This window comes from Suncus etruscus, chromosome 3 (assembly GCF_024139225.1).
Source record: "Suncus etruscus isolate mSunEtr1 chromosome 3, mSunEtr1.pri.cur, whole genome shotgun sequence".
Taxonomy (NCBI): Eukaryota; Metazoa; Chordata; class Mammalia; order Eulipotyphla; family Soricidae; genus Suncus; species Suncus etruscus.
Window position 1 is genome coordinate 4677702 of NC_064850.1, and position 24808 is coordinate 4702509.

A 24808-nucleotide genomic window follows, 5' to 3' on the forward strand; every position below is an offset into this window, starting at 1 on the left:
TGTTTGTAATCATGGTGCTTAAATAAAATGATTATTTAAAAAAAATAAGGAATTCAGAGTGACAGCTCAAAAAATTATTTTTTCTTTTTAGGTGTTGGTGAATTTACCTTCCATTAATGGGTGGACAGTGCTTATTATTTAACAGATAAGTCATAGCACGAAATGAGTTTCTCATGTTTGAGTAACTCACATGTCTGTGACAGAACCTTTAAGAATTGAACTGCTGGTCCCTTATTTGGCATTTTAGAGTATTTCAGACATGTTAAAATATTCTTGTCTGACAAGTTTTTCTATTATTTTATAGAGCAGGGATGGGCAAACTAAGACCCACAGGCTAAAACTGGCCATAGCCTATTTGGGTAGTTCTGATGTTTTATTGAAACACCACCTTTCAGTCATCTGTATGTATATTTTCTATGGTTGCAATATCAGAGTTTGTTTTTTTTGTTGTTTTTTGTTAATGTTTTTGTGCTAGGTCACACCCAGCAGCGCTTAGGGATAACTCCTTGCTTTGGCTCAAAAGTCACTCCTGACAGGCTCAGGGACCATATGGGATGCCAGGGATCAAAGCCAGGTCAACCCTGTGCAAGGCAAATACCCTACCCACTGTGCTGTCGCTCTGATCCTATGAGTGTAATTACTTTAACAGAGGCTTTGTGGTTTAAAGAGCCTAACATATTTGCCTAACATATTTACCCACACTAACAGAAATAGTTTGCTGACATTTGAAATAGATAAAAATAATATATATCTTGGATTTTTGAAAATGTTCAGAACTCTGTCCTTAGATGTTAAACTCTAAAAACTTGGTTTAACTTAAAGCTGAATTTAAATGTTGAGTTCCAACTTAATAACGAATATGATTTTTTTTCTCAAGTAATAAAACAGCACAGAGAGTATCTGTTTAGTTCCAAGTTTACATCAGCAGTGAGTATGGAAGAGCCAGAGGAATATGGTGATAGATCCTTCCCTTGAAGCAGCAAAAGAATAATATAGAGATCTGTTTGGGGAGACGTGCCCTTCCATGCCAGGTTTTAAGTATGTTTTTAAAGTGCCCTTTTCCCCCCTTTGTTACAGAAAAGAATGTGACTGTCAGAATAATTCGGAGAGAAGGATGAAAGGATGAGTCCAGATGTGCCTCTGCTGAATGACTACAAACAGGACTTCTTTCTGAAGCGCTTTCCCCAGACTGTTCTCGGAGGCCTCCGGTTCAAATTAGGCTACTGTGCCCCTCCTTACATCTACGTCAATCAAATTATTCTTTTTTTGATCCCATGGCTTTGGGGTGGCCTGGGAACGCTTCTGTACCAATTGGGCCTCCTGGAGGATTATTATACAGCCCTGCTTTCAGGGGGACTGATGCTCCTCACTGCATTTGCCATCCAGTTGAGCAGTGTCTACGCCAGGAAAAAATCAGTGACAGTCGAAAGGATGCCAAGCACAGATATCTTAGCAGAGGAAGATGAGCATGAATTCACGAGCTGTGCTGGCACTGAGACTATCAACTTCCTCATTCCTGGCAAGAAATATATAGCCAACATAGTGTTTCATTCCGTTCTAGCCGGGTTAGTATGTGGTCTTGGAACATGGTACCTGCTCCCCAACAGAATAACCCTGCTGTATGGCAGTTTGGGAGGAACCGTGCTGCTCTTTGTCTTTGGATGGATGACTTTATGTATAGGCGAATATTCGTTAATTGTAAACACTGCCACCGAGACGGCGACTTTCCAGGCACAGGACACTTTCGAAATAACGCCGCTGATGAGGCCTCTTTATATCTTCTTATTTGTTTCTGTAGATCTTGCACACAGGTAAGAAGCCGTGGAATAAGTCGCTGTCTAATGATGATCACTGTATTATAATAAATGTTGTAGAGATTGCTTTGTTTTTAAGCATGTGTGATAGTGGCAATATTTTTATCATAATCTATAGTTAAAATTCAAGGAACTAGCAAGTTAGCGCAAATGGTTAATGTACCCATGCATGGCTCCTGGCACCAAGTGTTCTCCCTGAGTACTACTGGGTGCAGCGTCTAGAGTGCCTAAGCTGGGAGTATCCCACCAGGTTTGCCCCCCCACACACAAAAAAATAAAATAAAAATAAAGTAAGTGAAAAATCATGAAGCCAAACCTTAGGTAATAAGTTGGATTTTATGTTTGTTTGGGGGACATACCCTGCAACACTGAGGGATTACTCCTAGTAGAGGGATGGGGGACTCTTGGGTCCCGGGGATTAAATTTAGGTCAGCTGTGTGCAAGGCAAGGCAAATACCCTACCTGCCGCTATCCTGTCACTCTGGCCCCTAATAGGTAGTTTTGATTATTACTCTCTCAAAACTGAACCAAGTTAGGAATTCATACTAAAGCAGTAGATTTTGAAGGCCCTATACATAACTAGGCAAAACTTCAATTCTGTTTCACTTTAAGAAAAGCTGTGGGTCTGTAAGAAGGCCTGATTGAAATCCATTAGAAGATATAAATTACCCCAGAGGGGAAATATGAAGAACAAAAGTTACATCAACATTTTACACAGATATAATTTAAGAGTAACATTTTTTGTTTTATTATAGAGAATATAGAAGGAATATGAGTGTAATTTTTTTGATCAGTCTACTACAGAAGGAAAAAAATGCCATTGTTTATGAAAGTTGATAATTCTGGGGCCAGAGCAGTAGTGCAAGGGGTAAGGCATCTGCCTTGTCCGCGCTAGCTTAGGATGGATTGCGGTTTGATTTCTCCGGCATCCCATATGATTCCCCCAAGCCAGGAGCGATTTCTGAGCGCATAGGCAGGAGTAACCCTTGAACGTCACTGACTGTGACCCAAAAACAAAACAAAAAGTTGATAATCCCTTTTGTGTGCCTTCTCATAAAATGAATTTTCTTTCTTTGTATAGATCACGCCTTTCTCTTTCTCAGGTTAGTTTCCAAGTAAAATATACAGCCGTCTAAGGACTCAAAGTATGTGTCTTGTCCATCCCCTTCCTCTCCCCAAATGTTCTGTTAAAGTCCTACACTCCCATGGAGTTGTGTTCGGCAGTGGGATCTTGGGGAGATTATTAGGATAATGATGGTGGAGCCGTGAAAGGATCAGTGCCCTTCATCTGAGAGACCAAGAGGAGCTTGGTCCCTCCCTTCCCCTCCATTTCTGCCAGGTGAGACAGTGGCTGTCCGGAAGCCAGAAACAGTGCTCTTACCAGAAACTGAGAGAAAGCTCTCATCTCAGACATCCTGCTGTCAGAATGGTGAGACAAACACTTCTGCTGTTGAAGCCACTTACTGTAAGGTATTTGATTACGGTGGTGTGAACCAAGTCAAGCTTACTCCTGGTTCTACTCTCAGTGTCACTCCTGGTGAGATCAGGGACCAGATAGAATGCCAGGGATGGATGGGAACCTGGGTCAGCCACATACAAGGCAAGCATCCTACTATGTGCTATCTCTTCAGCCCCAGTTTTAAATTATTTTCTAAGCCTTGATTTTTTTTTTTTCCTGAGGCTTAATCTGTAGCCTCATCCATGCCAGGCATGCTTTCTGCCTGTGAACCATATCCCTTGTCCTTTTACTCTACATTTGAATCATGGACAGTGTTTTACCTTTATTGTATAGCTCACGTGCTCTCAGCACTTCAGTGAGTTGTATATATTTATAGCATAGAAAGAACATCCAATGGGAGGGCATTCATAGATTCTTATGAACTATTTTTAGCTTTTAGAATAATAATTTTTCTAGAAGGTTTATATTATCTTTGCCCTAGAAAACTGGTTAGATGTGAGAAATATTAGTAATCAAAAATTTCCCCTGTAATAGAACTGATGACAATAATCATCGATTAGGGCTTAATTAAAGACAAGAGCGATAAGTGCTTGGTTATTTCAATGACATGTACTTTATATTTAATATATATTAAATGTGTATTTTCTGCATCAGCATTTTGTTTAAGAACAAAAAGACTTGGAGGATAAGTTTAAGTAAAATGTTTATTTTTAACATGTAAGTGTGTGTTGTGGGGTTTTGTGTTGGTTTTATGGTTTTCAGCCACTCCCATCGATGCTCAAGAGTTAGGTACTTCTGGCTCCGTACTGAGGAATCACTCCTGGAGGGCTCCAGAAACAAATCCTGGGGATTGAACCTGAGTAGGCCAAATGCAAAGCAAACACCATACTGCTATACTATCTCTCTCACCCCTTGAAGTTTTTATTTCTGCCATGTCCGGCAATGCTCAAGGGTTAACCTTGGCTCTACACTCAGGAATCACTCCTGATGGTGCTCAGGCAACCGGATTGGTTGCTGGGGATTGAACCCCGGTTAACCACCTGCTGTACTATCACTCTAACCCTTTAAAAAAATTTTTGCCAGATACTTTGCTAAGAACTTTAAATGTATCTGCACATTTAATCTTCCCATTAATGTTGTGATAAAGCTTCCATTGTGTAGTTATGGAACCAATATTCCATAGCAAATAAGTATACTGCCTAAAAGGAAGACTCCAGGATTTATGTAAGTCACTATACCATACTACAATTTTACATTTATTTTGTACAAATGAAATCATCTATCGTTAAGTATCTTAGCAAAAGAAGTGTTTTTTTATTTGTTTGTTTTGTTGGGAGCATCATTTAGCTATGCTCAATGTTTCCTCCTCAATGCTCTGCATTCAAGGATAATTCCTGTAAACTGGGGCACTATATAGCATGCTAGGAAAGAAATCTAGGTCTGCCATGTATACAGCAAGAGTCCTACCCACTATACTATTGCTTTGGCTAAGAAGTGTTTTTTGTGTATGGTGTTTTTGGTTTTGTTTCTGTTTGGTTTGGTTTGGTTTGGTTTGGTTTTTGGATCACACCCAGCAGCACTCAAGGGTTACTCCTGGCTCAGAAATCGCTCCTGGCAGGCCACATGGAATGCCGGGATTTGAACCACCGACCTTCTGTATGCATGCAAGGCAAACGCCTTACCTCTGTGCTGTCTCTCCAGCCCCAAGAAGTGTTTTTTAAAAACTGCACAAATCTGTTTGTGTTCCTTAAGATTCCTCTGGCCTTGTATGTGCAGTCTGGTTGTCCTTTTTCATTAGAGTCTAGCATTTGACCGACATGGAATTAATTTAACTTGAAAGCTATGCTACCAAGAGAGTATTTGCCCTCTGATTTAACCTCATACCATTGCAATTGGGTTAATTCTCTGCTTATAGAAACCTGAAGGACATACTTATGAGACAGTGCATTTTCTGTTTTCAGGTTGGGGTAACGGAAACTCAAATTTTCTGTAATGTCTATCCATTTGCTTCTGAGTTAACATACTCCGAAGTGAATAATTATTACAGAAATTGCCTTTTCCTTAACTCTGATTCCTAGTAGCTCAGGTATTAACAGTTGTGCTTTGAGGTTTGAGACTTGTTTTTCTCTTTTGAAGGTTAATGAAATACTTTTTTCGTTTCCAGACAAGATATTTGATTAGTCTCATAACAAAACTGTAGCAACATACGAATACACTTTATTCTAACGTGCTTTAAAGTTTTGTGTTAAATACTTTGAAATGACACATCAATGTTATATTTAACTGATAAGAACCAGCTGTTTTCTCTAACTTGATGAGATTGTATAGTTTGTGTTTTCAAATCCATACACTGTCTAAACAAAATGAGACAGTATTACTTGTTAAATTCCCAGGCTAGCCAATAGAAACACATTTGTAGCCTAGCATTCTGGTTTCTGAAATTAAATTCTGGAATCTAGAGCAAGGTATTACAGGAGAGTGTAGGAGAAAAAAGTTTTCTTTCTTTACTAAGTGAGGTAACGTGAACAGTGGGCAGCCTTGGGTTTTGCAGAGTTACTTGTAATTTCACATTTATGTGTTTTACACTTAGATGAAGAATGATGGATAGACTTTCAACTATCAGGGATCTAAGAGGTAACTCACAGATTGGATAGCATGCCAATCCCTGGCAACCCAAAGTGCTCCCAACAGATGTTGGGGACAACCCCAAGCATGAGTCAGCTCATGAGGTATCCTACTAAGCTATCTGTAGGCACTGCCAGATATGCCTCCCCACAAAAGAAGTTTGTCTCCTATCATAGTTTCTACCATAGGGAAAATTTTGCCTTAAATGTGAGTTTGTTCAGTGTTACAAATCTATAAATTCTAATTTTCTCTAAGAAAAATTCTTCGATCTTCCTACATTTGATTCTCTTATTTAAATACTAAACAAAAAGTACAATGCTGTACAATTAAGGGAGGATAGTCGCTTATATAGAGGAAGACATACAGTTTAAATGAACCAGTGATGATATTTTTTCACATGTTGAAGCTAGTAACTTTTCTGTAAGTGTCCTGTATTGGGATGGATATGGTGGGTGTGTGTATTCTTTTTCCTGCAAAACGATCTTCTTGTATGTGTTATATTGTATCATGCAAACATTTTCCTTCTCTTTTATAGGTTTATGGTAAGCATAACCACTCTAGAGCAAGCAAATCAGATTTTACACATCGTGTTTATATTTTTACCCTTTCTGTGGGCACTCGGGATCCTGCCCCCACCAGATGCGCTTTTGTTCTGGGCCATGGAACAGGTGTTAGAGTTTGTTCTTGGAGGCTCATCAGTGTCAACCCACCTACGGTAATTATTGTAAATCGTAAAGGTACGTGTCGATTCTTATAGAACTTTCTGTTTCTCATCTCAAGAAAATCTCTTTGCTTTTCTTCCTTACAGATTGTTACTCATGCTCATCGCTTCTGCTGGAGTAGCTGTCATCTCCTATTTCATTCCCAGCACTGTCGGCGTGGTTCTGTTCTTGACTGGCCTTGGGTTCTTACTGAGCCTCAACCTAAGTGAGATGATTTTTGTTCTCAGACAGAAGGTGACCAGACACAGAGTTGGAGCCACAGCTAAGGCTTTACCCTGTGACCCAGAAACACAGTTCACGTGGAAGGAGTGCCTTTTCAACATCATTATCTTCGTGTTAGCTCTCCTAGAAAATGGTTTGCTACATTACTTTGCTGCTACAGGAAACAGTGCTCAGGCCATCGTTAGCTACATTTTGATGCCATTACTCATAACCCTGTGGTTACTTAGAGAAATTCAAAGTGTCTATATTTTTAGAATTTTTCGAAACCCTTTCTTTCCAAATGATGTGGAAACCGTGACTTTATTCTTAGAGAAACGAAGAGGGCTTATGAAGATAGCTGTTGTCAGACGGATTCTGCTAAAACTAGGTAGGAAGATAATCTCTTCTACCCTATTATACTAGAAACTATACCAAAAACCAATTATGGAATTTCTACATTTGTTAATATTACATGTATATTGATTAAATGTACTAATAAAAATAATACTGGCTAAATTAAATTATAGAAAGGGATGTTTTACCTTTTTAAATGTCCTTTTCTGTTGTCTTAGTTTCACCTTTTGCTGTGATGGCATTTCTTTCGTTGGACAGTTCCTTACACAAGCTCCACTCCGTGTCTGTCTCCATTGGATTTACAAGAGCTTTTAGAATGGTAATCTTAAAATACAATAGCTTTTTTCTATTTCTAGGCTTAATAATGATTTAGCAGTTTATATTAACACATTGTTTCTAATAAAAATGAATAATTTGTGTACTGCAGGTATGGCAGAAGACCGAACACGCTTTGTTGGAAATAGTAATTGTATCAGCAGTGCACTTGATTTCTAGTGCTGACATATGGTGGAACAGAAACTTGGATACAGGAATCAAACTCTTACTGGTAAAAAAAATAAATAAATAAACATATATATTTTGGGGTTCTTGTGGTGGTAATGTTGTAGTGTTTTGGGGCCACACCCAACAGTGCCCTGGCCTATGCTCAAGGATTGCACCTAAGGGTCTACTGCATGCAAGACAAATGCCTTAACCTCTGTACTATTCCTGGCCCTACAAAATATATTTTTTAACTGCTTCATTGAGATAAATTTCATATAATATTTATCCACTGAAACTATTACACTTGAGTGATATGTATTCAGAGTGATGCAGCCACAACATAGTCTAATTTTAGAATATTTTCAGCATCATACACATAATTATTCCCATTTCATTCTCCATCCCTCCTGGTTCTCATTCCAGCTGCAGCCACCATTTACCAGCTTAGCATCTCTATCGATTTTCTTATTCTGACTATTACACAATTGGAGTTACACAACGTATGAAAATATGTTTTATATAAAGTCTGTGAGAAACAGTTATATAATTGTACCATTATACAACTGTGTTTTTCAGAGTTCATCATCTCTCACCTCTATCAGTATTTCCTCTTTTAAAAATTTTTATAGAAATAACTTTGGTTAGTTTAGCTTCCCGTACATGACTTGAAAATTTAAAAAAGTTTTTAAGACTAAAATAATGCTTATATCTCTGCAGGTTGGCATCATTTGTGATCGTCTGATTCAGTTTGTCTCTAAAGTGCAGTTTGCTGTGACTGTCCTTGTGGCCTCTCTGACAGAAAAGAAACGTCGAAAATCAACCACTAGTTTATGCATCCTCAACCTTGTCTTCTCGCCGTTTGTGTTGGTCTTGATAGCTTTTTCTACATTACTCTCTTCGCCCCTGCTCCCCCTCTTCACCCTTCCTTTGTTTCTGGTGGGCTTTCCCCGGCCTGTTCAGAGCTGGCCGGGAGTCGTGGGTGCCTCGGCCTGCATGTGTGCAGATACGGTGTACTATCGCCAGATGGTCCCGAGCTTGATGACTGCGCTGCAGTCTGCAATGGAAACTGGAAGTTTGGGTAAGTCAGTGGGTTTTGCTCAAGAAAAACCTCACTGGTATTTTTATATTTAAGACACACAATGCAGAGAAGAGGCCAGAGAGATGGTACTGCAGGCAAGAAGTCTACCCTGCATAGGCCAACCTGGCTTTGATCCCTGGCACTCCCTCTGGTCCCTTGAGCATTGCCAGAAGTGATCCTGAGCAGAAATCCAGGAGTGTCTCCTGAGCACCACCAGGTGTGGCCCCCCCAAACAAACAAGCCTAAACCCAAAACATAACACCACCAGAAAAACCTCATGATCTGCTATTAAACTGATTCAAGTGCTTTGATTTTAAACAGAAGGAGTGTATGCGAAATATATGTTTTCCTGCCTTCTTGTGAGGGAGATAGTGATAAAAATGCTAAGGGAAGATGTTATTAAGATGATTTGACAGTTTTTCTCCCTTACTCTTGGTCTTGTTGTGATGGCCAGATGTCTCTGTACCCTTGGTTGTAATGCCCACCTGAGTTAACATGCTAAGTTGTGGGGCCACACACTAGTTACAGTACTCAGTGTTAGTTGTTCTCATGGGACTTCGCATGCTTGTTGGTGACACTTTTGATTGAAGTGCTTGCCAGGTGTTGTCTCCCTTATTTCCAGAGTGCTTCATGCATCTGGTTGCAGTAAATCAGAGACTGATTGTGCTACAGGGGTTGGACTCATATGCGGGCCAGTGCTGGGGATAGAAACTACACCCTCACTTGCAAGACTCCTTCTACACAACCTGACATTTTTTTTCTATGATTTTTACAGTGCTGAGGATCAAACACAGGGCCCTACTATTAGGAATACATGGCATTGGTCATACCACTGAGCTCCATCCCTGGCCTGATGATATTACTTTCTACAAGCACGTTTCCTTCTAGTGCAGACAGGAGCCGTGGGGTCTGATCTCTGGTGCCCCATGTTCCCAGAGTAGTGCCAGGAATGGCCCCTAAGCACTGAGCCTAGAATGGATCCTGGCAGCACTGATAATGGCCCCCAACCAAACAAAAAGAAGCACCACTTGTTTAAATAAAATTGGGATATAATTCTACTATTACAAAACATAGATTTAATAGAGATGTTAAAAACAGATATGATTCTACTATATATAAAATATAAGCATAAAATATTTCCCTAAATTTTTATGAATCTATGAATTTGAATCTAACAGGTGCAGTGACATTCCTTTTTTGTTTGTTTATTTTGTGTTTTGGGCCACCCAGTGACACTCAGGGGTTACTCCTGCTCAGAAAGCACTCCTGGCTTGGGGGACGATACGGGACACCGGGGATCAAACGGAGGTTTGTTGTGGGTCAGCCGCATGCCATGCAAATGCCGTACCGCTGTGCTATTGCTCTGGCCTGCAGTAACATTCTTAATAACAGCTAATTTGTAGATGATATCAGATAAAGAGTTTAGGAGAATTTGCATATATTATTAAATGACTTAAATAGTATAATGGGAGCGGCCATGAGATGTGATAGTCAACAGTAGCCTCCCCAAATGAAGAACTATGCAAATATGAGAAAGAATACTTTTTTATTCAAAGTAAACTAATTTTATAACGTCATTGAATACAGAATTAGCTATATTGTAATTCATACATTGATTTTAGAAGTTATAAGCTGATAAATAGATTGCTTTTGCAGTTTTCAGAGCAAACTTGTTCTACAAATGTCTAGTGACTTCCTGACAAAGTGATTACAAGCAGATTAGCTATGCATTTTATATGTGTGGTACCAGTGAACAGACCCAGGATTTCATACATGCAAAGCACATGCTTCACTCCTGAGCTTGGTCCCTGGCCCCTCAAGTAGCAATTTAAGCTAGCAATTTTGATCAAATACTTGGGCTATCTATTATGTGTGAGTTGCTAGTTATCTTTTATGAGATAATTTAGGAGATTTTTTTTATCGCTGTAGTGCACATTTGTTATGAATAACCATATCTCTTGTAGGAAATATTCTACACTCTCAGTATTTTATCTAGTTTCAACTAATATATTATGTAATGTATGCTACTTTTAAAAAATACCTGCTAAGTCAAAATCACTTCTAAAATGATAAAAATCCTTCATGATAAGATAGAAATTACTATCACTTTATTCATATACTTCTGTAGAATAATTCACTTTATTAGGTAGCGAATTCTACTCCAGCCAGAAGTATATTAAAAAGTATTTTTCACCCCAAATACTCCCAGGCTAAATTAGTGGAGATCCTCGGGCCCACTAAGCATTATTTGGGAAGCCCCACCCCTAAAAAAATTTCCTTGTAGGGTAGTGGTAGAACAGAGGGTAATATTTCACATATCTTACGTGTAAATAATAAAATTTCTGACATAACAGTATGATCTTGACTATGGGAACAGACACTTACATTCTGCTGGAAGTGGGTGTACTCTTACAAGCACCTGGAGGATAAACTAATAATCTCTAATCAAGATAGACAAATCTCCTGGCATAAAAATTAGTGATTCACCTCTGGAGAGAAACATGCCTGTTTTTTAGAGGCTGCAACACCATTCTTAGGGCTGAGGATTCATTAGGAGGAATCACGGGACTCACAGCACATACATGTATGTATATATGGAAAGGGATGCTGAGCAGAATCAGTGCAGGACCAAGCTACGTGGGCACAGGTACAGTTTCCAAATACACACTTCTGGTACAGGTGCCCAGCAACACATTGTGACAACATGTAAGGTTGGCTCTCGGGAAAGCTTAAGACTTCGTCTAAGGCTTTTGATGTAAGCTGGTCATGAAGGCAGCCTCTGCCTCGCACATACTAGAGTACCAGACTCCCTGAAGAAAGAGTGTTCAGCGGAGACTCAAGTGGTACTAAGTTGGAGCAAATGGAGCAAAAGAAGACCAACTTGTAAGTAGGCCTTTCAAGGAAGTCACATGTCTTCCTATATTAACTCTTCTGCATAACATGTTGCAGAAGACAACTTTCACAAAGATCATTTCTATGACATGATTTATAATGGCAAAAGATTAAAAATAAACCTTTGGTCCAGAGCCCTCCCACTGGATGTGACTTAAACATTACTCCACTACATATCTGAAATATTAATAGGAGAATGGAAAAAATTTTAAATAAAAGCTTAAATTAATGTCCCCTGATGTGCATCGAATAGTTGTGGGAGTTTAAATCAGTTTCAAGTTGTATTCTCAGTTTTGGAGATTTACATAACGAAATAAAACCAGTTCTAGGGGCCGGAGAGATAGCATGGAGGTAAGGCGTTTACCTTTCATGCAGGAGGTCATCGGTTCGAATCCCGGCGCCCCATATGGTCCCCTGTGCCTGCCAGGAGCAATTTCTGAGCCTGGAGCCAGGAATAACCCCTGAGCACTGCCGGGTGTGGCCCAAAAACCACAAAAAAAAAAAAAAAACCAGTTCTAAAAAATAATTTGCCTTTTCTTTCTGATTTGTTTTAGGTCTCCTCTTACCTGGGTCTCATTACTTGGGCCGTTTCCAGGATCGTTTACTATGGATAATGATTCTAGAGCGTGGCTATTCTTACTGCTGTGTTAACATTAAGGTCAATGTTCATTTCAAACCTCTCTGATATTTTTATATGGTCTATATGTAAACTTTTACCTGTGTGTGCACATAAAACACTTAGTAGCTTAATTTGAAATAACATTTTTAGTTACCTGTGAAAACACCTTAACATTTAGATATATTTCAATATGCACATATTAACAGGCAGACTTTATTTTTTCCTGTTCTTTTTACCTGTATCTAACTGAAAACCTTAAAAAGTATGACTCAATAATATTTTTAAGGAGCCAGAGAGCTAGCTCAAGGGTTAAGGCATTTATTATTTATTGCCTTGCAAGGAGCCAGCCCCAGATGGGTTGTCTGCACTGCATGTAGTCCCTCAAACACTGCCAGTAGTCCTGAGTTCCATAAGTATTGCCACCCAAAAAAATATTTTTAGCTCCTATATCATATAGATATCCTCAACTTAAAAGGGGTGGTGGGACAGAGCAGTAGCACAGTAGTAGGGTGTTTGCTTTGCACACGATTAACCCAGAACAGACCTGGGTTTGATCTCCAGTATCCCATATTGGTCACACTGAGCCTGCCAGGAATAACCCGATTGCCTCCAGTTGTGCCCCAAATAACAAAAAGCCTTTTGTCCTATTTCCTCCATCTTCAGTCCTTCTCTCTCTTTTACAGTAAAATGCTTTATTGGAGTTGCTTACACTTCATATGCCCAATTATATTTCACCCATATTTAATTTACTCTAGATTTTCACACTTAATTACTCCACCAAAACTGGCCTTGTCTCCATTGGCTGTTAAATTGCTAAATGCAGTGATCAACTAACTCCCAGAACAAGTTGTACTTTCTCTGTCTGCAGGCTTTATCACCATTAGCTGTCTCTTTTCACTGATCTCCCTGGTTTATTCTTGACACTCTCCTTCATTGCTTCTCTTTTCCCGACTCTGCACATCAACATGCCTCAGAGTCCTAAGTGATAATTCTTGGTTTCTCAGTCCCACAACATCAGCTATGAAATCCCGCTTGTTCCCCCTTTTAGCCATTAATGTATCCCCCGCTTATCACCACCCTGCTTGCCTGCCATCTCAGTCCTTTCCTGCATAATTTCGGACCTCCTAATTGATCTCCCTTCTTCTCTCTAGGCCCCACTCTTGTCTTCTCAAGCACAGGTCTTCATTATCACTGCCCTATTCAAGTGGAACTCTCCCTTTCTTTCATTTGGATTAAAAGCCAAAGGAACTAATACCTTTGGCATTCTTGACTACCCACTCACATTACTCCAGTCCACTGGCTGTTCCCACACAGTTATAATGTGGTTATTCTAATGATTTTTATAATGGCTTGGGACCTCTTCCACGCAGCTGACTTTCTCACCACCTGCAAATCTTAAATGCTTAATTTGTACTTCCACCCATATCAGTGCTCACAGATCTCTTTGGCCTGGTTTTTCTTTATTTTCATAACAAGTATCATTCTCAATGAATTGATGAATTTACAGTTCTACAGTTGATTGCCTGTATTTCTCAAATCCCTAGTAAATGTTACAATGACAGGGATTTCTTTTTATTTGGTAGATATATCCTAAGCCCCTGAACCTAGTACCTGTCATTTAATAAATATTTGGTGAATGAATGATTTTTTTGTCTTCGTACAGATTGGATAAAAACTACTGGTGACTGGGGCCAGAGTGATAGCACAGCGGGTAGGGCCCTTGTCTTGTATGCAGCCAACCAAGGTTCAATCCCCGACATTCCATATAGTTCCCCAAGCCTGCCAGGAGTAACCAGAGGCCAGAGCCAGGAGTAACTCCTGAGCGCCATTGAGTGTGGCCCAAAAACAAAAACAAAACCTGGTGACTAAAAGATCCCTTTAACCCATTGGTTCTCAGATTAATAATGTTAGCATCTCCTGGAGACTTGATAGGCATGAAAATTCTTGGACCCCACTCAGTCAGAAACTCTGAGGAAGGGCACAGCAGACTTTTAACATTTTCCTGTGATACCGACCTACTTGTTTGTGGTTCAAGAACTGCTGTTCATAAACTTGGACAGATAGAAAAAGGCAAAAAGTCGGACAAAGTATTGGATGTTCTCATTACTTAGAATAGCTCTATTTCTTAGCAATATAGTTTTATTGGTCTTGTGTTTTATGTAATATTTATAGATATATTTTGGTGATAGGCTTTTTTCACTTTCTCATTTTGGAGAGGTAAACATTAGCTAATTAGCTATACAAGTTTTTTTTTATATGGTGCTTGAAAATTTACAAAGCATTTTCACTACTCTTCACAATTCTCTGTGCTAGAAATTTTATTTTTGAAAGAGGGAAAGGAAATCTTGAGAAAGGATAGTCAAAGTTGTGACTGTTAAGCCTTGATTTTAGAATAGATGCCAGGGTTACATTCCTGAATCTTGGTACAACCTGATAAATTATTAAAGGCACTGATGATTTTATGAAAACAGATAAAAAAAAAATAGTTGACCTGTTACATGATTTTCAAGTGATTCCTTCCAAGGAAGTAAGTAAAATGTTTAAAATCCATAAAGGACATTGATAATATTCATTATTCCAACATATATTTCATACATATGTACAGTGTGCCAGGTTCCTAGTTTGAGTACTGGTAGGGAAGCAACTAAAGGAGAGTTCCAAGATTGTGGTTGGGGGAGACAGTACTCAAATAATAAACCTCCGTAGTTATTATTTTAACTAATACTGGAAAAAGAATAAACAAGTGTGTAATAAAGTAAACCATGACATCCTTGCAGTAGAGTAATGCTGTCATAAAAAGTAAGACGGTAAAGATGCAAAACTACCATAGATATTGTATGACTAGTTTTTTCCTCAACTATATTTTATAATTTAAAAGGCCTTTTTTAGGTAACCCTCACTACAATCTTCCCAAAAATGTGTTCATATTTGATTAAATTATGGCACAAAGTATTCAGATTTCTCTATCATATTGGAAAGTAGCATTATGTTTATAGTTTATCTTTCATTGGTGGGGGGGTTGGAGGTCTCCAAAGCAGTTTCTAAGGGTACCAGGTGTCATTCCTGATGACAATCCACTTGCTGGTGAGGATTCAGTGCTCAGGGCTAAGATAAGTTACTGGTGGGGCTGGACAGGATGTAGATCAAGACCACACCAGGAGTGCAGGAGGAGAGGAGGCGTGACATGTATTCCCAGAATGAACAGAGGGCCTAGTGAATGCAAGCAAATGGGACAGCTATCTTCCATCTCCAGTAGCCTCGTTCTTTATGTTTGCCTTTTTTTTTAATTTCCTTATCCAACATTAAAAAAAAAAAAACAAAAAAAAAAAACCATGTATTGACTGCCATTAGATCTGAGTTAATTTTTTTTTTGGTTAAAAATTGGCAGGGTCAGGGCCGGAGAGATAGCATGGAGGTAAGGTGTTTGCCTTTCATGCAGGAGGTCATCGGTTTGAATCCCAGCGTCCCATATGGTCCCCTGTGCCTGCCAGGAGCAATTTCTGAGCCTGGAGCCAGGAATAACCCCTGAGCACTGCCGGGTGTGACCCAAAAACCACAAAAAAAAAAAAAAAAAAAAATTGGCAGGGTCAGAGAGAGGAGGGCATGGACTGAAGAGCTAATGATGGTGCTTCTGTATATGTACCTGGTCTTGATCTGCTCCCTGGCACCACAGATGTGGCCCTAGAGGAATCACTTGGCACGGTCATGGAGGTCCCCACACTTGGGCAGGTTTCCCAGGTACTCCACGGCACTGGAGTAAATCGTAGACCTGAGAGTGGCCACCTGGGAATGGCCTTCAGTCATCATGAATACTTATTGAAAGATCCCCAAAATTTTGTTTTACTTTTTTTCCTATTTTTATTATTACAATCCATGTGCATTTACAAATATCATTTGTTCTTCTCTGTGGGATAATATCATAAAGTCAAGTATTTTAATTTTTTCTTTAGGGGTTAGAATTGCAAGAGACATCTTGTCATACTGTGGAAGCACAAAGAGTGGATGAAGTTTTTGAAGATGCCTTTGAGCAAGAAGAAGACAAAGGAGTATGTTCCATCAATGAGCACTTTGGAAATGTCTTGACCCCCTGCACTCTTTTGCCTGTGAAGACCTATTCTGATGCCAGGAATGTCCTCTCTGGCATCATTGATTCTCAGGACAACTTAAGAGAATTTAAGCGTGACCTTGTGAAAGTACTTGTGTGGATACTTGTTCAGTACTGCGCCAGAAGACCCAAGATGCAGGAAACTCTGCCCCAAACAGAATCTAAAGGGAAAGTATCTCCAGTAAACTTGACTGCGGTATCCCAACTCCCAATCCCAGAAGATGCTGACAGCTTAAATTCAGAAAATTTGGAAGACTGGTCTGATGATATTTTTAATGATGAGCCAATTAGCAAGAAAGGAAACGAACAATACCAGTTATACCAGTTAAAAGGTTTTCCAGTTACAAATGTACCTATTCCAGGATCAGTAGCAGCACAAATGGATGATGATTCTTTAGAAACAGCTCCTGAAAACAATTTTTATAAAACAGTTATGCTGGGATACCCTGCGGTTGACAAAGGAAAGCAAGGAGATAAAACCTATGTCCCTATTGTGGAATTCAGTTGTTCTCATTCGCATTTGTTAAACTTGCCTGAGGAGTGGATGTCCAATTGTTTACCTAATTCCAAAATGAGGGAAATGAGATCACTATTTCCAGAAGACTGGTACATATTTGTTGTAAAGCAGTTAAAATGTTTTAATTTAGAAGAAAATGCTCCAAAAATACTGCAAGAAATTGCAAGTGACGGAGTTTTAAGAGATTTCTACCTTCATGCAGTGATGACTTGTTATTTTAGTTTATTTGGAACAGACATTATCATTACTCCTTCTCATATTTTGAGAGCTTACAATGGCGTTTTGCCTTGGTCTGTCGCCTTGGATTGGCTCAAACAAAAGCCAGAATTGTTCCAGCTAGCACTGAAGGCTTTTCGGTAATTTGTTTTGATTCTTTATGTTGTGACATTGGCAGGAAAATGTTGATTTGGGTGGGGGTTGATAGAGCCATACCCAGGGGTGCTCATGGATTACTCACTTTGGGATCTTTTGGGGGGCAATGTAGTATTAGAGTCTGAACTAGGTCAGTTGTGGGCAGAGAAGACACCTTAATGTTTGTATTATCCCTCCAGTACTTGTTGATTTTTTTTTTAATAACAAAAATTTTCTTTATTTCTAAATTCAAAGAATAATCACTTTCCTAAACAAAAATGTTTGCAAGGTATTGAGATTACGTTAGTAATACACTTAATTTGTACCACCTTTTGGGGGAGGGCCACACCCAGTGTCACTCATGGGTTACTCCTGATTATGCGCTCAGAAATCGCTCCTGGCTTGGGGGACCTTATCAGACGCCGGAGGATTGAACTACGGTCCGTCCTAGGTTAGCGTGTGTAATGCAAATGCCCTACCACTTGCGCCATCGCTCCAACCTCATTGTACCACCTTTTTTTTATGTGATAAACCTGTTTTTCTTAATTTTAACTGTTCTCCCTAATCTTTTTATTTGAACTATATATATTATATATGATTTTTAGATACTCTTAAAAATACTGAATAAGGGGCTGGGGAGATAGCACAACAGGTAGCTACGCACTTACCTTGCACACAGCTGAACTGGGTTCCATCCCCTGCACACTACCAGGAGTAATTCCTGAGTGCAGAGCTAGGAGTAAGCCCAGGCATCCACGGGTGAATCCTAAAACCAAAAGAAATAAAGTACTGATCAAATTAATTTCATTTATGAAGTTGACTTCAAAATCTAAAATTTATCGTTTCTCCATTTTTAAAAGATATACTCTGAAACTAATGATTGACAAAGCAAGTTTTGGTCCAGTAGAAAACTTTAATGAGCTGGTTGACTACCTTGAAGAATATGAAAGTGACTGGTACATTGGCTCAGTTTCTGATGAAAAGTGGAAAGAAGCAGTTTTACAAGAAAAACCATTCTTGTTTTCACTGGGGTATGATTTCAGTATGGTAAGGTTTAAAGTATGTTTTAAAACATTTTTATATGTTAACTCTAAGAAGACTAATCAACTTTAAAATGTTTTAACTAAGTGCTAGATATTTCAGTTTAGACGTAGATTTAGCAATTATATAAAGCATTTGTAATTATGGCTTATGACCAACATACCCTCCAGTCCTTGAATGACCAGTATTCTTATTCTTGAAAGATGAATAAACAATTGCATATATCACTTTTTAAAATTAAGGTTCCAAATAAGGAATAACTTCTCAGTGTTTTTTATATTTATGATTTTTGGGACTGATCCCTGGTTCTCTTTTGGGGGTCACTCCCAGTGACGCTATTGGGACAATGTGGGGACCAGGTCACGCCAGGTTAAGCTGTATGTTAGTCAAGTGCCTTAACCCTGTACTTTCTTTTTGAGCCAGCAATATTTTTTTTTTTTGAGAGAAGGTCACACCCAGCAGTGCTCAAGGGTTACTCCTGGCTCTGCACTCAGAAATCACTCCTGTCAGTGCTCAAGGGTCTATATGGAATGCTGGGAATTGAGCCCGCTTCAAAGACAAGCACCATACTAACCATTGTACTAGTGCTCCAGCCCCATTAACCAGTCATAACTTTTTAAGTTTTAGTTTTTGTTCTTATTGCATTTACAATGTCCTAAAAGTCAGTATTTCATGCTGGTGAGCATTCTACATCTGGCATTTTAGTGTAAGTCACTCCACAAATGTACACCCCAAAGAAAATGATGAAAGTTTTATAAATCTAGTCAATTGGGGGCTAGAGATGTAGCGCAAAGGGCTAGTACAAGCACATGGTTTACTTGCAGGAGCAGGGTTCATTCAATACTTCATGATACCCCAGACACTGCCTGGAATCACCATAAGAACTGAGCCTCCAACCACTAACAGACAGTTCAATGAAAACTTAACAAACTAGAGAGACAGTTGACATCTTCAGAATGGTTCCAAGGCCTTAAAATAAATAAATATATGTTTATTCAAGGAAATTAAAACCCAGTAAGAATAGTGAGAGAACACAATATTTAAACCAAAACCCATCCTGCCCAATTCAGCAAATAGAAACTTTACTTAGTGTGAGAGAGAAACACAGGATTCCATCTTCCCTTGACTGTATTTCAGGGAGAGGCATGATGATTGCATTCTCGTCTTTCTTTTAGCCATCTCTTCCAAAGCTAGCTTTAGTGTAGCTGTAGTCAAGAGCTGGGAACTCCAAGGGGTTGGAGAGATAGTACACTGGAGAGGTGTTCTCCTTGCACATTCAAACCTGATTAGATTGCCAGCACCCCATATGATCTCGTACTTCCTTCCAGAAATGATCCCTGAGCACAGAGCTAGGAATACTCCCTGAGCACTGCTGAGTGTGGCCCCAAAATAAAAAAAATAATAATAGAATTGGGAACTTTCTTGGGACCATCTTTATTGGAGGGAGCATTATCTTGGGGGTGGTGCCACTAAGAATTCCTGGGCCCTGATCCCCCTTGCCTACTTATGAGGTGGAGGTTAAAGAAACATGAAGTTGAGCTTCTGCCAGACACATGTCTTTCAAAGTAAGTGTCTCAGAGAGGTACATTATCTTCACCCCAGGAATAAAGGAGAACAAGAAAGGATAAATTAATGTAGCAGAACCAGTCAGTAAACATACAACTTTTCTCTCAGCTACATAAAATTATAGCAGTGTTACTATAATAAGTAACAATATCACAAAACGGGGGGGGGGGGAGATCATAGAACTATAGGATTGTTTTATTTCACAAAAATTAAGTTAGTATCAGTTATAACTTACTAAAACAAGACATGGTACGGCTTAAAGCAGCCCTTAGGAAATATTTTTTAAGTCAAATAAAATTAAAATTCTATATTAAAAGTATTCTGTACAAATGAAAATTGTAAAAGGATAGTTATAGTAACATCTAAGAAAACAGATTTAAAATGAAGAGTAACAAAGGTGTCAATTTACAGGCAGATAAAATAATCATATACCCAACATAAGATTCTATAAATGTAAAAATCAGATATTAACCAGTAATAAAAAATAAATAAATAATAAATAAGTAATAAAAAGTAATACATTTTACATAATAATCATATACTTATTTTTTTTAATTATCTTTATTTAAACACCGTGATTACAAATATAATTGTACTTGTATGATTAGTCATATAAAGAACACCCCCCTTCACCAGTGCAGGATTCCCACCACCAATTTCCCAGATCTACCCACTCCCCACCCCACCCACACCTGTACTTGAGACAGACTTTCTTTTTCCCTCATTCATTCACATTGTTATGATAATCATATACTTAAATCAAGAAAAAAGTTATAGATAACTTTCTAGGCACAAAATCAATAAAGTAACATTAGGTTTAAGTCACACATTTTTTTTCTACAAAACAGTACACAGTATTCTCAAATGCTTGAGGAACATTTCCCAGGAAAGATTATATGTTAGTTAAGAAATCAAATACTGAGCCTGGAGAGATAGCACAGCGGTGTTTGCCTTGCAAGCAGCCGATCCAGGACCTAAGGTGATTGGCTCGAATCCCGGTGTCCCATATGGTTCCCCGTGCCTGCCAGGAGCTATTTCTGAGCAGACAGCCAGGAGTAACCCCTGAGCAATGCCGGGTGTGGCCCAAAAACCAAAAAAAAAAAAAATTATCATTGGGGGGGGGCGGAGAGATAGCATGGAGGTAAGGCATTTGCCTTTCATGCAGAAGGTCATCAGTTCGAATCCTGGCATCCCATATGGTCCCTCGTGCCTGCCAGGAGCTATTTCTGAGCAGACATCCAGGAGTGACCCCTGAGCACTGCCGGGTGTGACCCAAAAACCACAAAAAAAAAAAAAAAAAGAAAGAAATCAAATACTAAAAAAAAGGAAATAAATCAAATATTAAGATAGTAGTATTCCTCTAGGGGCCGGAGAGATAGCACAGTGGTAGGGCATTTGCCTTGTATGCTGCCAACTCAGGAAGGACCTGGTTTGATTCCCGGCATCCGATATGGTCCCCCAACCTGCCTGGGGCAATTTCTGAGTGCAGAGCCAGGAGTAATCCCTCAGCACCACCTGGTATGGCCCGAAAACTAACCAATCAATCAATAAATAAAGTTTAAAAAAATACGATTCCTCCAAATTGAGGTACAGGTTCCACGTTATATCTCTATCAACATACCAGCTGACTTCTTATTCATGAAGATCTGGGAGGGCAGAGAGCGTACAGTGGACAAGGTACTTGCATCATATGGTATCCTGAGCACCGCCAGGAATAATTCCTAAGCAGAGTCAGAAGTAACCCCTGAGCATAGCTGGGTGTAGCCTAAAAACAAACAAGCAAAAATTTCAGGAAGATCTTACCTCAGTAACCTTAACTTAATTATATAGTATTGATCCATTTCAAAAACATCACATCACAGGTACTGGAACATGTTCTTTGAGGAATACGCTGTTCTGTCAACTGCAGACCCTTGTGAACTCAAAACAGATCAAATATCAAAATATAAGCCAAGATTGCCAAAATTTGAAAGTCAAGTGAGCATTAGTGAGGATGTTGAGAAATTGGAATCTCATGCTTGAAGAAGGAAATACCAGTGGTACAACCATTTTAGAAAATAGTCTGGCAGCTTTCCAAATGTTTAAACATAGTTGCAGTGTGACCCAGTAATTCCAATCCAAAGTATATACCCATGAGAAATGAAAAAATCTACATATAAATTTGTCTATCACTGTTTGTAGCACTCATAATTGCCAAAAATTAAAACAACACATGTTCCATTAACCAGGGAATAAAAGTCATACCTTTAAAATAAATACCATTGAGATAAAAAGGATGAAGTATTAAGTGAGGCTTCCATATGAATAAACCTTGAAAATATGCTAAGTTTTTTTTTTTGTTTTTGTTTTTTTTTTTTTTGGTTTTTGGGCCACACCCGGTGACACTCAGGGGTTACTCCTGGCTATGCGCTCAGAAGTCGCTCCTGGCTTGGGGGACCATATGGGACACCGGGGGATCGAACCACGGTCCGTCCTAGGCTAGCGCAGGTAAGGCAGGCACCTTACCTCTAGCGCCACCGCCCGGCCCCAGAAAATATGTAAGTTAAAGAAAACAGCTTCTTGAAAGATCTCGTGATTCCATTTCAATGAAATCTCCAGACCAGGTAAATCTCTTAACAATAGAAAGTACAGTAGTAGTTGCTTAGGATTTGGAGTTGAAGCCTATTTAGAATAGCTAAATAGTATGAGGTTTCTTTCTGAGGTCATGAAAATGTTTTAAAGTTGAGTTTAAATGTTTTGTTTTGGTTTGTTTTTTGGGGGGTTTTCGGCCACATCTGGTGACATTCAGGGGTTACTCCTGGCTATGTGCTCAGAAATCGCTCCTGGCTTAAGGGACCATATGGATGGGATGCAGGAGATCGAACTGCAGTCCGTCTAGGCTAGCACACGCAAGGCAGAAACCTTACCGCTTGTGCCACCACTCCTGCCCCAAGTTTTAATGTTTTTAAAATTCATAAATTCATGGTGGTTGCACGTACATGAACAAAATTTTTGAATTATACATGTGCATGAGTAAATTTTATGGAATATGAATTGTATCTCAGATGGGGTGAAGGAATAAAGAGAAGTAAAAGAGGTCTGATATTTTGTTACTCTGATCATTGAATTAAAAGAGTGTCAGAGAAATTTTCTTCTCATACTTATTCAGAAAGCTTCCAAATAGATGGGATCCAGGGGCCAAGTGGTCTCAGGAGCATTGAGTTAAAAAAAAAAAAAAAGTCAAAACTAATACCCAAGCCAAAGTCAACGATAACAGAATCAAGAGACCCAAACTAAACAAATTAAGCACAAAACACTGATAGGCCAGGGGCCTAAGGGTGGAGGTCTGGGATGCACACTCGGAAGAGTGGCAGAGGGAGGTCAGCACTGGTGGTGGGAATGACCCTAGTTCGCTGTCACTATGTGCCTGAAATACAACTGTGAAAGATTTGGAATTCACAATGGTACACTAAAAATTTAAAAATAAAAAGAAAGCTTCCAAATAGGGGTTATTAGAATTCTGCAGATCATCAACTCAGTGTACATTTTAATATGCTACTTTCCGTTTGCTAACTGTACATAAAGGCCCTAATCTTTTTTTTTCTTTCTATCTCAATCACTCAAAAGGGAATCTATACTGGGAGAGTACTTACCCTTCAAGAACTATTGATCCAACTTGGGGAGTTAAGCGCTGAAGCTGTCCGAGGTCAGTGGGCCAATCTTTCGTGGGAGTTGCTTTATGCTACAAACGATGATGAGGAACGTTACAGCATCCAAGCTCATCCACTTCTCTTAAGAAACCTTACGGTACAAGCAGCTGATCCTCCCCTGGGATATCCGATTTATTCCTCGAAACCTCTTCATATACATTTGTAATAGAGACTGTTCTGACTTGTATTATCAAATGGTAATGAGATTTTTTTTTCATTTTACAAAAATACTGTGATTTCTCTCATAACTCTCATCATCACACAAGTCATATGCCTGTGAAAAGCCAAGCTCTGTAAACTTGATTCTCTTAGCTGTCTTAATGGTAAAACAAAGCAAAACAAATAACAGAAAACTTTATGTTCAACATAGAATTAGAACTAGTTGGTCAATATTTGTGCCCCGTGTCATATGTTAGGATTTGATAAATACAAAAATATTTGTTTAGATAATGAATTGTTAATGCCTTAAGTGTGTAATACTTTCAGAAGTCAACAATTGTAATTTTTACATGCTTTATATTCATATCAGTGTTTTACACAACAATGAAGTCTGTTGAAGATTATATCATGTATATATATTTATTTAAAATATAATTAAATTTTGCAGTATTTTCAAAAAGTGCTATTTTTGTTTTGTTTTTTGTTTTTTTGTTTTGGGGCCACACCCGGCGGTGCTCAGGGCTTACTCCTGGCTATCTGCTCAGAAATAGCTCCTGGCAGGCACGGGGGGACCCTATGGGACACCGGGATTCGAACCAACCACCTTAGGTGCTGGATCGGCTGCTTGCAAGGCAAACGCCGCTGTGCTATCTCTCCGGGCCCAAAAAGTGCTATTTTTATTTTAACAGTTAAATGTTTTCTTGCGATCTTTTTTTGGAAGGGGGCCACACCCAGTGATGCTCAGGGATTACTCCTGGCTATGCAATCAGAAATCGCTCCTGGCTTGGATAACCTTAATGGATGCCGGGGATCGAATCCAGGTCTGTCCTGGATGAGCTGCATGCAAGGTAAACACCCTACCACTGCACCATCACTCTGGCCCCAATTCAGTAAAATATTTGCTCTCCTTTCCAATTATTTTCTTGATATATAGGAAAGAAATAGGGTTTATCACACTCAAGGATTAACAGTTTTAGGATAATTTGAATTAGTGGCATAGATCGGACTCCTTTTTCATATATTTTCAACTGGACATTCTGCTTTAGAGAATAAAGAGAAGAGTTCTTTTTAACTCATTTTGGGGGGTGGCAAGGTTTGGGCCACACTCAGTTATGCTTGGGCTATTCCTGGTT

General features: G+C 39.1%; 1 protein-coding gene across 1 annotated transcript; it reads left to right on the forward strand.

Annotated features, from left to right (window-relative positions):
• Positions 1–1081: 1081 nt before the first annotated feature.
• PCNX4 (pecanex 4) lies at positions 1082–24135 on the forward strand. Its single transcript, XM_049770321.1, has 10 exons — positions 1082–1811; positions 6434–6613; positions 6707–7209; positions 7394–7494; positions 7603–7722; positions 8376–8736; positions 12183–12286; positions 16198–17225; positions 18081–18267; positions 23434–24135. The coding sequence occupies exons 1-10, from the start codon at positions 1123–1125 to the stop codon at positions 23680–23682; spliced, it is 3522 nt and encodes a 1173-aa protein (XP_049626278.1). The 5' UTR covers positions 1082–1122; the 3' UTR covers positions 23683–24135.
• Positions 24136–24808: the final 673 nt, after the last annotated feature.

Coding starts and splice junctions, on each gene's coding strand:
- PCNX4 (XM_049770321.1), top strand. CDS start 1,123: ATGAGTCCAGATGTGCCTCTGCTGAATGACTACAAACAGGACTTCTTT. Junction 1,812..6,433: donor TCTGTAGATCTTGCACACAG/GTAAGAAGCCGT, acceptor TCTCTTTTATAG/GTTTATGGTAAGCATAACCA. Junction 18,268..23,433: donor TGGGGTATGATTTCAGTATG/GTAAGGTTTAAA, acceptor ATCACTCAAAAG/GGAATCTATACTGGGAGAGT.